This window comes from Typopeltis vanoorti, chromosome 18 (genome assembly GCF_054136105.1).
Source record: "Typopeltis vanoorti isolate ZY-2024b chromosome 18, IOZ_Tvanoo_1.0, whole genome shotgun sequence".
NCBI lineage: Eukaryota > Metazoa > Arthropoda > Arachnida > Uropygi > Thelyphonidae > Typopeltis > Typopeltis vanoorti.
In genome coordinates this window covers 21,863,488-21,883,386 of record NC_143566.1, presented here as the reverse complement: position 1 = coordinate 21,883,386, position 19,899 = coordinate 21,863,488, and the positions used below count along the sequence as shown (strand labels likewise).

The window sequence follows — 19,899 nt, the reverse complement described above, 5'->3', positions numbered from 1 at the left end:
CCCCCGTTAATAAATCTAGTTTTCCTGAGTCTGTATATCCACTTCCACTTCATTCATCAACACTTTTTCAAGCCTCAATACACCAAATCCATTCAAATGTAACCCATCCATCTTATATAAATCCTTTCGCTCATCGAACTCACTCCACACATCCACAAATTCCACACCACTCTCCATGCATAACCCACGCATAAAGTCATTGGAAATTATGGCCCTCCTTCTAAACACACACACTTCACTGTCATACCGTGGCAAAATACTCACCATCCTAACTCTCTCACTCTTCTCTTTTGCTACCTCAAGTAATTCCCTCACATCCTCTATGATTTCCATTTTGTCTTCTTTCAAATCATTTGTTCCTGCCACGACTATCACCCTCTGTTTTTGCACTCGAATAGATTCGCTGACATCCTTTATGTTCGCACCTGGTTGGTATGATTTTGTCAAACTCTCAACTATCACACCTCTTAATAGTGAATCTCCATACAGCACTTGCTCCTTCATTTTATTTACATTTACGAACATCCTCTTATTTTCCGTAACGGACTTTCACCGTTTATTAGTCGGCACGTTCAGTACACATTTTTCCATACGCTCCAGTTGCTGCTTTGTTCTGTGTATCACTCTGCTCAACCGAACGATTTCACTACTTGCATCTATCTCACCATTTTCATTATCACTTAAATCAGCCTTTTTAAATCATCCAATTTAGAAATTGCATTTGTACAATTTCAGAACGAAATTGTAGAAATACAATTTCGTTCTGTATTTCTACCTTCATTTATACTTTCAACGACGCTCTCACACCTATCTGGTACTACCTTGCAATTCCTTATCACATCACTATTTTCTATATTCTGACTTTCTTTAACGATAACACTCTCGTCACCAGAAACACGCTTTAGATCCTCATTCTCCTTACACTTTCTGCACATATTAACTCCACTTTCACCATCTAACCAGACTCCCACCGCTCTTCGCAAAGCATACATCTCACAGACAGCACACTGCAAAAACTCTTTTATATCAAAACTTAAACAAACATGTTTTGTTTAAGAGTTTTTTCCCCTTTGGTGCCATATGGACGCTATCTTAACTTAAAAATAATAATTAAAATAACACAGAAAACACACAAAAATCGCACAAACACACCAAGAAACAAAAAACAAACAATGCTACGTAAAATTCTAGTAAAACTGCCAACGATAACATAAAATACTACTAATCTTTTCAGGAGCTCTCGACAAGCCGACGATCATATCAGTGCGACACCTAACATATACATATCTTATATTAAGCATATATTATAGGGGTTTTATAGGATTGACAGTGAAGACTTTTGCCAGTTCATGGCAGGAAAGGAGAGAACAAAGGGTCACCCATGGAAATTGTGTAAGAGATATTTACCTTCAGGGGGGGGGGGTGTACAAGATACTGTGATAGCTGCATTAATGTGTGTGTGTGTGTGTGGATTAAGAAAGAACCCACCCATTGATATGAAACAGTCCATTGTGGCAGGTCTATGGAATGCACCCTATGAAAATAGATGAAACGATCCTGTGAGCTTCGAAAACTAGCTAATAGGCAAAAAAAAAAAAAAGGAGACACAATAGAAGCATATCTTATATTAAGCATATATTAAAGGGGTTTTATAGGATTGACAGTGAAGACTTTTGCCAGTTCATGGTGGGAAAGGAGAGAACCCATGGAAATTGTGTAAGAGATATTTACCTTCAGGGGGTGTACAGGATACTGTGACAGTCTGCATTAATTACTAAACTCCTATCAGCAATTTTCTTCCAAATTAGTCTCTCACTCTTGTCAGTACTCCACTGTCAAATCTTTATATTTATGTCTTCTATTGCACTTCTGACTGCATCGATTTACCTAGATCATGGTCTTCATCTGAGTCTTTTTCCTACCATCTTGACATCAAACACCTAGGTTGCAAACCTTTATATCCTGTTTAAGCAACCAATGATTGCCAACAATGCCAAATTCCAGGATGGAGACAGTCACTTCTACAGATAAGTGGCTGACAGGCATCAGCAAGTTGTGTATGTGAAATATCTTAAAAGAGAAAGGCGACAAGCAGACTGGGGATGTTGCCAGATAGGAAGCTGAAGTTCATAGAATTTTGCTAGCATAATGTAAAAGACACTGGCACATAGGAATAAGGAAGTAATAGTTCAGCTCTATAAAGTACTAATCAGGCAACATCTAATCACCTGGATATCTGGATGAAGAGGAACATTATGAAGTATAAAAGCAAGTGACTAAAACTGTCTCAGACTCTTCAGTGTTAAGTATTGGGACAGCTTAAGGGAATGTGCTCTGCAGTAATTGATAGGCAGAAGAACAGATGATATGATTGATGCATATCAGTTGCTGAGAAGAGCCTATCAGACAGATATAGGGGAAATATTGCATAGGATAATAGATAGTGGGAAAAGATGAGGTCATCCTTTAAAAAAAAAAAAAATATGCGGAGAAAGAAGAAAGTGAAAAGCATTTTTTGTGACGTGAATGAATGGAATGCATTATCACAGCAGTTGGCAAAATGTCCCAACACAAATTGTTTTCAAGATAAGTATGATATATGTATATATATATATATCATATGAGAGCTTCATTCTTTTACTCACTCTTTTTCTACTATATTAGTATTATTTCTAGACCTCCTTGTAGCTGGCGTATAAGATGCATCCCCTTTTTTTGTACACATTTTTTAGGAAAAAAACTATCACTGAATATTATAATAAATTTACAGTATTTCAAATATAAAGTAATAAGTAGGTCTACTTTCAACAAATACCTAATCTAACTAGGAAAGATGTTAAAGATACCAAGCAATTTTAAACCTGGTTTTACTCCATTTTTCCCAAGTAAGCAAACAGACAAAATGTCAAGTTTGCACCTGCAATTGATGCAAGACTAGCTGATCCCACAGGTAGTGCAAGACCAAGGCAACTCGTGGTAAAGGTGGAGCAAGCTCTGATCACTAATCTTAATATTTACCCTTAATGCCAAAACACATCTCCAAGAAGGGGATGTATGATGTTTTGTATTAAAGGCAAGGGGCCACTACCCAGACCAGTTTCGACCTTTATTGAGGTCTCATCAGTGGGAGCCAGGCTAGAAATATACCAAAATGCAGAGCTTGTAAGTATTTTACCAAAACAAGTTACCATAAGGTGTTATAACCTTATTAAATAAAAATCTCAGGAGGAGATATAAATGTAGAAAGTATTTTTAACTTGGGTATAATTATGTTAAAGATACCAAGCAATTTTAAACCTGGTTTTACATGTCTGTTTGCTTACTTGACATTTTGTCTGTTTGCTTACTTGGGAAAAATGGAGTAAAACCAGGTTTAAAATTGCTTGGTATCTTTAACATAATTATACCCAAGTTAAAAATACTTTCTACATTTATATCTCCTCCTGAGATTTTTATTTAATAAGGTTATAACACCTTATGGTAACTTGTTTTGGTAAAATACTTACAAGCTCTGCATTACTAAATCTTGGTATATTTCTAGCCTGGCTCCCACTGATGAGACCTCAATAAAGGTCGAAACCAGTCTGGGTAGTGGCCCTTTGCCTTTAATGCAAAACATCATACATCCCCTTCTTGGAGATGTGTTTTGGCATTAAGGGTAAATATTAAGATTAGTGATCAGAGCTTGCTCCACCTTTACCACGAGTTGCCTCGGTCTTGCACTACCTGTGGGATCAGCTAGTCTTGCATCAATTGCAGGCGCAAACTTGACATTTTGTCTGTTTGCTTACTTGGGAAAAATGGAGTAAAACCAGGTTTAAAATTGCTTGGTATCTTTAACATAATTATACCCAAGTTAAAAATACTTTCTATATCTATATATATATCTATATATATATAAAACTAGGAAAGAGTATCCACCTTTTAATCTTCTTCATCAAAACCCAGAAATTTTTCATAGGTTATGTTTGCTGTGAGTTGCTTTTTTTAGATCCTCTTCCTGATTCTGCCAAGTTCTTATCATTTTCTCAGTTGGGGATGGCCTGAAATGCCTCTCTGCAGCCCTGCTTCCATGTTCTTTAGCATACGCAATCACACGTAGCTTGTATGCAATATTGTAGTAATGCTGACATTTTTCAGCCATAATTTGCCAAGAAATTTAGAGAAAATTTAACAACAGAAATTTAGCACTGTTCACGACAACCGCGACAATAATTGGAAAGTTTAAATGAACAGGAAGAACACAGCTGTGATTGTCAATGACAGTGCATGCGCATCCACTGAACTCTACGTAACTGGAATGCTCTCACACACCGCAAGGAAGTAAGAAAGAAATCGCCTAACTCGGAACAGAGAAAATTTCCAGAAATGAAAGTAATAAAAAACTGAGTATCAGCATATAAGACGCACTCTGTTTTTCAGACCTATTTTCAAAGAAGAAAAGTGCATCTTATACGCTGGCAAATACAGTATATATATATCATGAGAGCTTCATTGTTTTACTCACTCTTTTTCTGCTATATTAGTATTATTTCTAGAGTTCCTTGTAGTCAGGAGATTAATCATGGAAGGCCAGATCTGTAGGTGACAGTATATATATATATATATATATATATATATATATATATATATATATATATACTGTCCGATGAAACTAATAGTGAAACCTTATTAAATCTTTTGTATTTTTTTCTCGGTGTTTAAATCAGTTAAATATATACTATATATATATATACTGTCACCTACATATCTGGCCTTCCACAATTAGTCTCCTGACTACAACGAGGTCTAGAAAAAATACTAATATAACAGAAAAAAAGAGTGAGTAAAAGAATGAAGCTCTTAGTTACTCTGCCATTGGAAGAGAAGTCAGAGAATAATAAAGCCACTTGGATGTTATCACAAGTGGTTTTATGTTCTGTAACACACGAGTGGCTTTTAATTCTTCTCTGTGGTCACAAGAATATGTTTGCTCTGAAAAAAGCAGAGAGAAAATTAAACTTCGTCCAATGGTGAACTCCAGGAGGCAGGCCAGAAGGAGTGATAATTTGCTCTGAAACCTTTGGTGTCTTCATGGATGAATCTTTCATTTCATGGATGGATCACCACCCGTGAAGTGTAATGCACTTTATCACTATTCAAAAATTCAGTTCTTATAGATGGATGGAGAAAAAGAACTGAATTCTTTAAGATTAGGAATCAATAGGCATGAAATTAATTAAGATGAATTCTTCTTGCATATCAGGGTACATCATAGAAATTTAATTACTAATAAAAATATATCTATATCATAATACACATGATATACCATATAAATTTCAAAAGATATATTTAACAGAAATATACTGCACAATACTAAAGGAATATTAAAAGCAGAAAAAAAATTAGACTTTTTTTTAATTTGACTAATGATTAAAATACAGCCATCAAGGTAAGGTACAACTTTTTAAAATAATTTTGAAAGTACTTAAAGCACTTGTAAATATCAAAGAATTCATTCAAATAATTATAAATTAAATGATCATATGAAATTCTTTTTTTGGGGGGGGGGGAACCTCACCCCTACCAAGCATGTTGCTCACGTGGTGGATGAGGGAAGCCCATGTGGGCCACTTCGAATAATGAGCCGTGGACCAAAAGCACCAGAACCATGGTCAGGAGAAGTTCTATAGACCACTGTAAAGATGCCAGCAAGTAGAAGAAGAAAAAGCCCCCCCCCCCAGTTCTGTGCAGCTCTTTGCAATTCCACCAAGTTGGTGATGAGGAATCTGCAAGAGCAGGGAGTGCTAAGAATCTTGCAGAGGATGGTAGACCACCATCTTGAAATTCAACCCTATTTATTGGTTCTTTCAACACTCAAACTCTGTCTTCAGACTCCCATATTGATTTCCTGTTTCGAGCACTGCAAAATGTAAAGTTGGATGTTCTTGCTTGTGAAACCCAAAGGAGCTCTGAATTAACAGCAAAATGGAACAATGGCAACTAAATCTAAACTAAACATCTTCCCAAGAGCTTCAGATAATGTTACAAGGGTTGGAGGAGTTCGCTTCATCATAAATGAAAAGCTAACTAAAAATATTATTTCTTGCGCAATCCATTCTGAATGACTAGGAACACTAAAATTAAAAATAGAAGAATCGGTAACAATACAAATAATAGTAGTCTATGCACCTACTTCGACAGCTGATAAAGAAGAAATAGAAAACTTCTATGATCACCTACGAGAAACATTACAGAAGAAAACAACACTATAGTGCATGGGGATTTCAATGCAAAGATCAGTACAGAATCTAGTGGAGAAAAATACATTGGACATGGGGGGAAAGAAATGAACAAGGCAAACACCTAGCAGAATCTGTTGAAGCAGAAATGCTATACATTATGAATAATTTTTTTTTATAAAAAGAGAACTGGAAAAAGATGGACTTGGCAATCTCCAAACAGAGAGACAAGAAATGAAATTGATTTCATCCTACAAAATTGCAAAAGAATAGTAAAAAATGTTGAAATCATTGAAGAAACCTACTCTGATATTCATTCAGACCACCGTCCAGTAAGAGCCACCCTCAAAATATATGAAAAAATGAAGAATGCATATGAGCACAGTCCAACCATAAAAAACACTCAAAAAAGATAAATCAGAAGAAATTAGAAAAACAACATTGACGAAGATTTAACAAATTTTAATTATCATGTATTGAATTGCAAAGAAAGAGCCTCCTATGAACTTTCTCTTAAGACCAAGGAACAGAAGAAAACAACACTATATTGCATGGGGATTTCAATGCAAAGATTGGTATAGGATCTAGTGAAGAAAAATACATTGGACCATGGGGGAAAAGGGAAAGCCATATCAGCAAGAACAATAGAACTATTGTAGAAAAGAAGAAAACTGAGAAGACCTTTCAGAATATAAAATTATCTGTAAACAACTGAGGTAGAATATCAAAGACAACTATAATATATATAGCATGACAAAATTGGCAGAAGCAGTTAGGCTCCACAGCAGCCTAAAAAAATAGAAAAAAAAAGAAATAAGTCTGAAGTAACCATTACCATCAGCCTTCATAGACAATCAGGGAAACAGGCACACAAATTTCAAAAATTCACACAAACAGAGGTGAATTAGAAAAAATAATAGAATCATTTTATTAGAACCTTTACTCATCTAAACAAGTAATCACAGCTCCAGTACTAAATGAAAATTAGGAAATACCATCTGTCTTACCTGAATAAGTAAAAATGGCTATCCACCATATGAAAACTGAGCTATCACCAGGAATTGACAGTATAAAATCTGATGAATTAAAAATGGGGGACAAGTACTCTTTAAAGATCTAGTAGAAAGATTTACTTAACATATACAATTAAGGAAAGCACCTACTGAATGGAAAACATCAAAGACCATAATTCTGCATAAAAAAGGCAATAAAGAAGACATCAGTAATTACAGACCCCATTTGTCTATTATCACTTACATAAAATATTCGCCAGAGTCATTTTAAACAGAATACAAACCTCCATCAATGAAAATAACTGCAAAGAACAGGCCAATTTCAAAAAAGGCTTTTCGACATTTAAATATTCAACATTCAAGCTATTACTCAACTAACAGAAAGATTCAGAAAATACCAGATGCCACTTTGTTTTCTTTTTATAGAATTTAAAAAGGCATTAGAAAGACATTAAAAAGGCAGTATTCCAAGCTTTAATAGAACAAGTAGTAGAAATAGCATATATCCAGCTCATAAAAGATATTTACAAAGAAGGCACAACAAATATCACTCTTTTCAATTGCTTGATTAAAATTAACTTAAGTAGAAGAATATGTCAGGGTGATCTTATCTTATCACCTAATTTCTTCACATCTATTCAGCATCATTCGAAAAACAGATTCTATTAAATATTCTATTATTTGCTGACGATGTGGTATTAAAATCTCATTCCCCCGAACTCTTAGAATCAATGCTGAATGAAATAAGCCAAAACTGCCAAAAAATTGGATTGGAAATACATCCAGACAAAACAAGATGGATGAAAAACAAATACTGTAAAGATTATACGATCATTCTCCATAACCCACACCATTGAAAAAGTTGAAGACTACATCTACCTCAGACAGTCTGTAAAAATTAATAATGACATATCGAATGAAATAGCAAGGAGAAAAAGAACTGCTTGGATGGCCTTCAACAAAATAAAATCAACAATTACCAACCACCACATAGATATGGAAATAAGAGCCCATCTTTTCAATAGTTGCATCTACCAGCATTAACTTATGGCAGTGAAACATGTAACACAACTTTAAAAAAGGAACAAAGCTTAATAACAACTCAGTGTGCAATAGAAAGAAGAATGTGCAATATAAATAAAAAATAGACCACGTAAGACACACAGAAATCAGGAAGAAGTCTGGATTCAAAGATGTAATAAAAGTAATCTACAACAGCAAAAGTAGATGGGCAGGACATCAAGCCAGAATGAAAGACAACAGATGGATAGTAGTCAGAATAATAAAAAGGAAACCTGGAAAACCAGTCTTAAGATGGGGAGACCTAATGATCAAGAAAGTTGGAAGAAAATGGAGAAGAAAGGCTCAAGACAGGAATAGCTGGACTCTTTATGACCTGCAGTCAAGGAGAAATTCTGACTGAAATCATAGGTCCATCAAAGTATATGAAATTCTGCAGATTTTACTATGTGATTAAAATAGGACATTCAAATACATATGTAAATAAACAAATACCTTGCTATAGACTTCTGGATAAGTTTTAAGGGTTTATTTGGCCCATCATATCTCCAGAATACTTTGTCAGCATTAACCTCTGCAAAGATGAAAGGTGTGTCATATGATTTCAAAACTTCTCCCCTTTGTATTGCAGCAACACTGGCTGGACCACAGCGATACATACCTGTGAAAAAGAACATGTAGTTTCATTTTTTAATAATTCCATATAAAATTCCTAGAGAGTATGTTACAGCATTTGTTTTGACCAGTATAAAAAACTGATGATTCTGTTCCTCAAAATGTGATGCGAAAAATCATAAAATTCACGAGGATACAATATATATATTATTATTACGGGCAGTTCCAAGGAGTCCTTAGACTCATCGAGGGAGGCCCAACATCATGTCAAGAACAACTATTCAACATTCACACAGTATCTATCATACTTCACCTTGAACTCATTTACAGTCATGGCACCCACAACAGACTCTGGCAGCTTATTCCACTCATTTACCACTCTCCAAGTAAAAAACCTAGCTCTAACACCCTTGCTAACCACACTCTTACCAAGCTTCCATAGATGGCCCCTAGGCCTCCCACTACAGTCCTATTCTCAAAAATATCTTCTGAATTAATCTTATAGAAACCCTTCAGTAATTTGAATGTCTCAATCATATCATCCCTTTTCCGCCTATCAACCAATTTCTGCAGCCCACAAATCTTCAACCTGTTCTCATAAGGTTCATTCCATAGTCCTGCTATTATCTTGGTCACTTGTCTCTGGATCCTCTCCACCTACTCCCTATTAAGAAGAAACCCTGGCACCCAAATCTGGATACAGTAGTCTAGATGGGGTCTTATCAAGACTTGATACAGAGGAATAACCTGTTTGTCTCTGCTTGTTAAAGTGTTTTTCAGCAACCAAGTAATTTGATGAGCTGATTTTGCCACTTTTGCGATGTGTCCCCTAAACTTCAACTCTCTATCATCCACCAACACTCCCAAATCCCTGGCCTCGTCAATCTCCTGGAGCAGTTCCGCCAATGCGATATACTACTGCTAATCTTTTCACCCCCAAAATGCAAAACCTTACATTTTTCCACATTAAATTGACATCCATTCCCCTTAGCCCATTCTTCCAAACTATCCAAATCATCCTGCAAAATTTTGACATCCTGAGCAGATATATTTCCAGCTATACCTGAGCAATTCACCATTACTCTGAGAAACTGACATTTCTTTTTGTGTGGTTATAGAAAGTAACTGCTCCAATGAAGCACTTACTTTAAAAATCTGCATTTCTGGGAAGTAAAAAATCCTACTGCGTCCATATCAGAATAACTAACTCAATGTCTACGATGTGACAAATATTATAAAAGTTCTTCACATCCTAGTCAAGATTTGAAGGTATTCCCAACCAAAGCAAGTTACAGGCCTATTATAGTGCATGCATGACAGTAAGGAACAGGGAAATGAGAAGTCAGATAGTGAAAGGTGTAGTAGAGAGCATACAGAAATTAGAGTAAGAAGAGATGGTTAGGTAGTATACCCTCAAATAGAATAAGATCAGTATAGAAGAATCTTGATGGGAAAGAAAAGTTGACAATGTTGTGGACTGTTGAGACAGGGCAAGAAGTAGTGATATAGAAGCATGAATTATGGAGCTTGACATGAATGTCATGCTTATATAATATGCAGGAGAATTAGAATAAAGGAGCTGAACTTGTGAAGAATTGGAATTGCCATAAGTAAAACTTTGGATGAAACCTCACACTGCTTCTATCAAATGCTTCTTAAAGCAGTCATTCCACGTTCTCATTTTGAATGAGAATGAATGTGTTTGGCACGTGTAAACATTAGACCTGGGATTATAGTTAAGAAGGATTCATATCTGGTTTCTGGTTGCCTTACATGACTTGGTCGTAATGATTTTTAATGCTAGATCACCAGAAGAAAGGCAATTATACAGTAACAAACAAATTAATCTGAACACTCACATTTTAAAGAAAAATTAATTCCAAAGGAAGGAAGGTAAGATAGTGCCATTGCATAAGAGTGGTAGCAGACAGGAAGTGTCTAATTATAGGCCAGTTTGTGTGTCATCAATCGTTGTCAAGATCTTGGAGAAATTAATGAGGGACTGTATACAGCAGTGGGTAGATGACAGTAATGTTATCTGTGAGAGTCAACATGGTTTGTTAAGGAGTGCTCTTGTTTTAGTAATATACTAGCCTTTTATAATAAAGTTACACGAGCAGTTGATGAGGGAAAGGCATATGCTGCCATTTTCTTGGATTTAGCGAAGGCATTTGGCAGGGTGCCACATGATAAGTTGTAGCACATGGGTTTGGATATCAGGTTAGTCAACTGGATTCAGGATTGGCTGTCCGATAGTATCAGAGAGTTGTATATGGTGGGGCAGTTTTAAGGAGGCAAAAGGTTACAAGTGGGGTCCCACAGGGCTTAGTACTGGGATCTATATTGTTTAACCTTTATATCAATGACATTGTCAGTGGATTGCAGAGGGATATTCAGTTGTTTGCAGATGATGTGAAGCTGGGAAAGGTTATCAGTGATAGTGCAGATGTGGTAGCCCTGCAATAGGATTTGAATAAACTAGACAGATGGGCAAATGAAAATGAATATTGGTTACTAGAGAAGTTGTACTGGAGGAGATAGGGAGTAGGGGAGACAAGAGATCTGGGGTTGAGAGGTGATAGAAACCTGAAATTCAGGGGACATATTGCAAAGGTGGTGAAGGTAACACAGAGGATTGCTGCAATACTGAGAAGGACACTGACATGCAGCGATAAAAGAGTTATCGTTCTGTTGTATAAGACCCTGATCAGACCACACTTAGACTGCTGTTCTCAAATTTGGTCCACAGAATTTGAAGGGGATAAATTAACTGTGGAAAGTGTACAGAGGCAGATAACAAAGATGGTTTCAGGACTGTACAATGTTAGTTATGAGGATTGGCTGAGGGAATGTGGACTGCAGAGTTTGGTAGATAGAAGAAGGAGAGGTGATATGACTTAGACTTTTAAACTGTTCAGAGGCTTGACAGTTGTTACAGAGTTGACACTTGGGAGTTCTTTCGCTTCGGTGAACAGCAGGAAAGAGTGATGACAAGGGGCCATCACTGGAAGTTATGAAAGGAAGCTGTGAGCAAGAGGGAGGAGTGGTTTCTTTGCATGGCGGGTGTTTGAACCATGGAATGCATTGCCTGATAGAGTGCTGAGGGCGAGAACGATCGATCAATGAGTTCAAGGAGTGGTATGATAGACTTTGTGTTTCCTCAGAAGGACCTCCCATGATGAGTCTCTTTGACTTCATGGATGCCTGAATAATAATAATAATAATTTACAAGAAAATAAGTACAAAAATTAAACTCCAACTTTGCCTAATAATTTATATCTATTCCTCTGTTCCTAATAAGTTCATTAATTTGCTCAGGCATGTACTCCACCAAAGTAGAACACATTTTTCTTATTTCTGCATTTCAACACCATTCTTTTATAATGGATTGTATTTAGTTATCCTTTGTATCACAATTTAATGTTCCAAGTCTCTTTTCCACCATGGCCCACAATTTTAACTCTCCTGACATTATCACAATTTTCTATTGTGATAATGTCAGGAGAGTTATCTAACCACTGAAGCAATTGGATGTTATGATTTTTGAAGAACTCTGTCACTTTTTTTTGAAGTGTGGCATGGAGAAAGATGCTGTTGGAACATGAGTTCTTTGTCTTTCTGATCTGTGGAACCACTCTTTTCTCCAACATTTTTATGTATCGTTCACTTTTCATCATACTGGCACAAGTGATCCTGGAACAACTCCAAAACATTTGTAGCTGAGTGTTTAGGAACTTGTTGAAAGTGGGTGGGAGAAGTCTTCTCAGCTGCTGATTTGCAAACATAGGGTACCTGCTCTCCTTGGACAAAGAAATGGCTCTCATCTGAGAATATGACCTTCTTCAACTTCTCAACATCTCAAGTCCAATCGTTAAACTTTTGCACACTAGAGTCTCTTTTTCTGAATAGTCTTCATCAACAGCTGTTTCTTTTTTGGTTTGTGGATAGTCCTCCCTGCTTCCAACAATCTTCTGCAGACTGTCATGTCAGAAAAATTAATCCCACTAGCTGCCAAGTCTCTATTTAAGTCTACAGCAGACAATCTTGGATTCATTTTACTTTTCCTAACGAGTAAATAATCTTGAGTAAGTGTAGTTTTATTTTTCACCGACATTTTCCTTTTCTGTCAAGAGAAAGGGTACCTGTCTCCTAAACCTCTTTAAAATCAAATTAACAGTACCCAAACGAACACCACATTCATCGGCAATTTGTCTTTGAGTTGTGATGTGATGTGTTCTGAGAAAGAGTACATATTTTTGAATGCTTTCTTGAAGATGTATCCATTTTATAGCTACACAAAAGGAATAAAACACTATGAATGTCAATTTGCTTACACTATTAATAAACATCATAGAGACAGTTAAAACATGTAGCACTCAACCAAAATAGTGAACTAAAACCAAACCCAAAACCAAAATTATTGTGAACTGAAACAAAAACAGGTATGATTCTGGCCAATGACTAGAGAAACTTTTTTCTACTCCCCCCTTTTCCAAGCTGGTACACGAGTTAGTTGATCTCTTTCACATAAGTAAGTAGAGATTTTTATGCAAATTAAGTTTTTTTTTGTTTGTTTGTTTTTGAGTTAGAACAAAGCGGACCATGTATGTTCTTGTATATAGTATGGCAAGGATCCTCCCAGTTGGTCATCTATTTATTAGTGGTACAATAAGTTTGTTATGAATGTAGGTGGGCTACCGATCACTTGATCGGGGCCCACCTACATCAGGGAGAATTACAGACAAGTCTAAGTCAACCTGGCATGTGAACTGTGAAACTTTGTATTTCACATATAACTATATGGAAAGCATTAATAAAATACCAAAATATAAAATCAGGAAAATTATAGATCCTTCAAAGCTATTATGGATGCTTATAAAGAGACTGTTCAGGTATTTTATCTGAAATGAAAATCATGAAATATGAAATTTTTTGATACTATGAAATCAAATGGTTTTTGCATCATCAATAAAGCAAGCCATTCTTTTTCATGCAGACTATTACTAGTATTGCATACTTAGTATGGTAAGGATCCTCCCAGTTGGTCATCTATTTATAAGTGGCACAATGATTTTGTTGTCAATGTAAGTAGGCTACTGACTGAGTGGAAATTCTTGAAAATTTTCTTGTCACACAAAATGATAAAGGTTATTAAGAAGAAAGTATATTTTTCATTACAATGAGCAGAAATCACTCAATTCATTTTCAGGTCAGCAGATTGTTTAAGTTGATCTGCTATACTTTACTTGTGCAATTTGTAAAATATTATGCAGCCATAAGACATAGCCTGCAGAAGCCATGCCAGACATTCTGTGCCTTGAATGAAAGTGACTCTTTCTAAGATGCTTTTGTACCACAATAGAAGTTGCACAAATTTTGTAATTCATGCATTTCATATAATTTTTTTTTATTTTGCTATACTACTAGTATTTTATTTTTATTTAAATTCATATCATTAGATTTATAAATTCATTCCAAGTTGTAATAATATGTAATTTTCATACTACACAGCATGTTTTATGATTTTCATATTTGTAATAGACCAGATGAGTTATTTAACTCATCTGGTCTATTACACTCTGAAATATGATACAAAAATGTGAAAAGTAATTCTTCCTATTTGAAAGCCATGTTCCTGAAACTATAAGACTGCTTTTAAAATGATGCATACCATCAGATTCTTCATGGTGAGTAGGATCAATAACTTGCCATCCACTATAACCTCCTGGTTCAAGATCTGGTCTCTCCATCCATACCTCAGTCCATGTATGAAAGTTCCTGATAACAAATAGAAATTTTCTAAAATAAATTTTACATAGTGGGCTAATTAAAAAGGAGTTTTAAAAAATCACAGAGAATGCAGATTTATTTGCACACAAGTTAACATTTCACTTATATTGTGCATTATTCCCTCGATGAGTCTCTGACTTCCTGGAAGTCTCTCTTAATAAAATAATATCTTATAACTAAGATAAAAAGACAAACGGCTATTTTTTCTGGTGAAGTTAATTAAATTAAGGGGATAAAAATCCCTTATTATTTTACAGCCAGTATGCGAAACTCTGAGATCGAAAACCACAATCTAAGAGTTTCATGCCGAAGAACTATCGGCGAATCCAAGCGTAAGTGAACGCTTGGTAGTACAACACCAAGGCAACTCGAAGCAAAGGTGGAGCAAGCTTCCTCACCATCCTTGATTTGTAATAGTGAGGCAGTATTACATCTCCTAAGAGCTGTGTTTTACATTATGAGAAAATATCAAAGATAGTGAGGGAGCTTCCTCCACCTTTGCTTCGAGTTGCCTTGGTGTTGTAATAACAGGTGTTCACTTACGCTTGGATTCGCCGATAGTTCTTCAGCATGAAACTCTTAGATCGTAGTTTTCGATCTCAGAGTTTCGCATACTGGCTGTAAAATAATAAGGGATTTTTATCCCCTTAATTTAATTAACTTTGCAACAATAATATCTGTTTTGGTTTGGTCTATTAACTTGTATCCTAAAAATTTTATTATATATATATATATATATATATATATATATATTTATATAGATGTTTAACTTTTCAAATATTCTTATGTCCCAGCAACATAGAGATTTTCATCTACTAATGGGTATAAGGTATATTGCAAGAAAGCAGTTTATTACATGAGAACTAATTCTAGCTTTAATATAGAATTGCTTTTCATGTAACAAAATTGATATAAGAATTAAACTGCTGAAAGAACTAATTATTATTAACAGTAGATTTTGACAGCATCAAAGTACTCGCCATGGGAAGTCTCCACTGTCACACAAAGCTCATTAAATGTTTAAGCTCACTCACTTTTCCTGCACTTACCACACTCACAGGCAATGCATTCCCCTCACCAACCAGTCTCCATGTAAAACCTGCTCTGCATTATCCTACTCACATCCTCCTTATACTCTTCCAGAAAGAGGTAGCTCTTTCTCAATCTATTTTACCATGGGAAGTCTCCACTGTCACACAAAGCCCATTAAATGTTTAAGCTCACTCACTTTCCCTGCACTTACCACACTCACTGGCAATGCATTCCCCTCACCAACCGGTCTCCATGCAAAACTTACTCTGCATTATTATTATTATTATTATTATTTCGGGCAACTCCAAGGCGTCGACAGACTCATCGAGGGGGCCCTAACATCATGTCAAGAACAATTATTCGACATTCACACAGTATCTATCATACCTCACTTTGAACTCATTCATGGTCACAGCAGCCACAACAGCTTATTCCACTCATTCATTCACCACTCTCCAAGTAAAAAACTTAGCACTAATGCCCCTGCTAACCACATTCTTGCCCAGCTTTCATGTATTGCCCCTAGTCCTCCCACTACAGTCCTATTCTCAAAAATATCTTCTGAATTAATCTTATAGAAACCCTTCAGTAATTTGAATGTCTCAATCATATCACCCCTTTTCTGCCTATCAACCAATTTTTGCAACCCACAAATCTTCAACCTGTTCTCATAAGGTTCATTCCACAGACCTGCTGCTATCATCTTGGTCACTCGTCTTTGGATCCTCTCCACCTCCTCCCCATCAAGAAAAAAACCTGGTGCCCATATCTAGGCACAGTAGTCTAGATGGGGTCTTATCAAGGCTCGATATAGAGGAACAATAACTTGTTTGTCTCTGCTTGTTAAAGTATTTTTCAGCAACCAAGTGATTTCATAAGGTTTGAAGTGATTTGAAATTATCCTACTCACATCCTCCTTATATTCTTCCAGAAAGAGGTAGTTCTTTCTCTGTCTATTTTATAAAAAAAAAAAAAAAAATCTCTTCCATATTTAACTAGTTATTAACTTATACATTTCCATCATACACCATCCAATCAAAAATATATGAACACCCCTTCATTGCAGTGGATAGGGCTATACATAACAACCATGGCTCACAGAAGTACAAAAGGAAACACACAGCCTTGCAATCTTCATAGACAAACAATAATAATAACATGAGCCAGAATGGAGAGCTCAGTGACTCTCAACATGACACTATTATAGGATGCCACCTTTGCAATAACTCAGTTCAGAAATTTCTACCCTTCTGCAGCTTCCCCAATCAACTATGAGGGATATTGTTGTGAAATGGAAATGCCTAAGAGCAATAACAGCATAATCATGACCTGGTAGGTCACATGAAATCATAAAGCAGGACCACCAAGTGCTGAAGCATGTGGTGCAAAAAAACATGTGTCTACAGTTGAAACATTCACTATGGAGTTCCAAAATGTGTCTGCAAGTAATGCTAGCAGTGCCACTGCTCATCAAGAGCTGAAGAAACATAGGTTTTCATGGCTGTGCAGCCACACAAGCCTAACATTAGTGACAACAATGCTAAGCATTGGATTCTGGAGCAGAAGAAATGTGTTCTATGGGGTGATAAATCACACTTCATCATCTGGCAGTCCAACAGATGAGCTGCATCTGAATATGGAAGATGCTAGGAGTATGCTATCTGCTCAAATGTGCTGTTCCAACTGTGAAGTTTAGTGGAGGAAGCATGGTCTGAAACTGTTTTTCATGGTTCATGCTACTCCTCACCCTCCTCCACCAGTGACAGGTAATCTTAATGCTGTGGCCTATAATGATATTTTCTGGACAATTCTGTGCTTTCAACTTTAGGGCAACAGTTCAGTGAAGGCCCTTCCTGTAAGAACATATCAATGCACCATCCATAAAATGAGATCTGTGCAAGAAAAGTTTGATAGATGGGTGTTGAACTTGATTGGTCTGTACAGAGTCCTCATCTCAGCTCCAGCATATACCTGTGGGATGAAATGGAATGCTGAATGCATTCCATTTCATCCAGACCAAATCAACCAACATCGGTGACAATCTGATTAACGCTCTTCTGGAAGAATGGAAAGGAACATTACTATAGCGATGTACCAAAATCTTCCTTAGAGAAGAATAGAGATCTGCATGTTGTCCAACTGTGTCATGCGGACTGCAATCAAGAGTATACAAAAGAACATGCAAGTAAATTATTATGTCTGTGCATGAATGCTAGGAGTATCCAAAACAAAGCAGTACAGTTTATTGTCAGAATGTAGGCATTAATGAGACCTGGCTATCAGGTCTCACTATACTGGTATCAAGTTTAAAAGTACAGTATTTTTAGGAAGGATATATAGGATAGGGGAGGAGGGGACATGCTGCTCATGATTGATGTATGTAACATTGAGTTCACTGCTATCTCTTCACTCGATGAAGAAACAGATGTACGAAGAGGAGATATTAGAGCATTAGAGCTGTTGTGCAAACAATTGAATAAAAATTCAGTAATAGGAGCTGATGGGATATCAGCATGGGTGCTAAAAGTGTTCAGCTGAACTGGCTATTTCTTTGACCAGGCTATATAATTTGAGATTCAGAACAGGGAAGATTCCACAGAAGTGGAAATAATGTATGGTAAACCCATTGCACAAGCATGGTACCAAGACTGATGTATCCAACTATTGACCAATCAGCATCTCAGGAGTAGTGGTGAAGATTTTGGAAAAATTAGTTAGAGCTCGCATTCAAAAATGGGTTGACAGTGAATCTCTGCTTTGCAATGAACGGCATGAGTTTACTAAGGGAAGGTCATGTTTTAGCAACTTGCTCACATTCTAAATAATGTTACCACTGAGTTACACAAGGGGAATGGATACGCCATGATACCTTTGGATTTTGCTAAGGCTTCTGACAGAATATAGCAAGGAATAGTAGAATACAAGGATGGCTGACTGACAGATATCAAAAAATGTATATGGTGGGTGTGAATTTGTAAGATTCAAGGTAACCAGTGGTGTGCCTCAAGGATCAGTCCTTGGTCCATTGTTATTCCATCTGCAGTGCTTGCAGAATGATTTGAATAGGCTGGAATTATGGGCATGTGAAAATGGCTGTCATTTCAATGTTAATAAATGTAACCCTTTCTTTTAGGCTTGCACGGTGATCCGAATGCATTTTTGGAAATTATGGAGACAACTACCGTGTTTGAATAAAAACTTTAGTTTACTATTACTAAAATTTTACAATTCGACGTTTCGACCTTTATGTCAAGGTCATCTTCTGGAGCGTACAAATATACACAGGAAACAAGCTATACTACAATCATACTGGTTTGTTAAAGACACTGACTAACCGCTACCACAATTGTTGGCCTGACCTCTGGTGGGAAAAAAAAATATATATATATATACATCAACGCTAAAGTCCTATTATTTGTGTTGTCTACTGACAACAAAAAACAAAAAAAAAAAAAAAAAAGAAAAAAAAAAAAAGAAATATACATCAACGCTAAAGTCCTATTACTTGTGTTGTCAGTAGACAACACAAATAATAGGACTTTAGCGTTGATGTATATATTTTTTATTTTTTTTTTTCCCACCAGAGGTCAGGCCAACAATTGTGGTAGCGGTTAGTCAGTGTCTTTAACAAACCAGTATGATTGTAGTATAGCTTGTTTCCTGTGTATATTTGTACGCTCCAGAAGATGACCTTGACATAAAGGTCGAAACGTCGAATTGTAAAATTTTAGTAATAGTAAACTAAAGTTTTTATTCAAACACGGTAGTTGTCTCCATAATTTCCAAAAATGCATTAATAAATGTAAAATCATGCACTTTGGCATGATAGGATATCCAATGTCATATTATATTGGTGGGATTATGCTTGAAGAAACTGATCAGGCTAGGGATCTTGGAGTATTAGTACATAGCAAGTTGAAGTTCAGGAGCCATGTAGTAAAGATTGCAAATACAACTCAAATGATAATTGCAATGCTGAAACAAACTTTCATGTGTAAAAATAAGGATTTCATTTTGTCTCTTTACAAGGCCTTAATAAGGCTTTATTTGGACTATTGTGTGCAGGTCTAGTCTCCTGGTTTTCATTGTGATTCTGATACATAGGAGAGTATTAAAAATGATATTAGGATTGTGTAATACTGATTATGAAGACAGACTGAGAATTTGCAGACTGCATATTCTCAGTCTGTCTGGGGGGGGGGGGAATA

General features: G+C 36.1%; 1 protein-coding gene across 1 annotated transcript in view; it reads right to left on the bottom strand.

The window, feature by feature from the left end:
• The window catches only part of LOC150096534 (annulin-like), a 250,503-nt gene that overhangs the window by 138,936 nt on the left and 91,668 nt on the right, over positions 1-19,899 (bottom strand). The window contains exons 9-10 of the mRNA XM_090408550.1: positions 14,541-14,647; positions 8,750-8,915 (exon numbers count right to left, since the gene is read on the bottom strand). Coding sequence (XP_090264676.1) covers positions 8,750-8,915; positions 14,541-14,647 — 273 coding nt within the window. The remainder of the gene's footprint in view (positions 1-8,749; positions 8,916-14,540; positions 14,648-19,899) is intronic.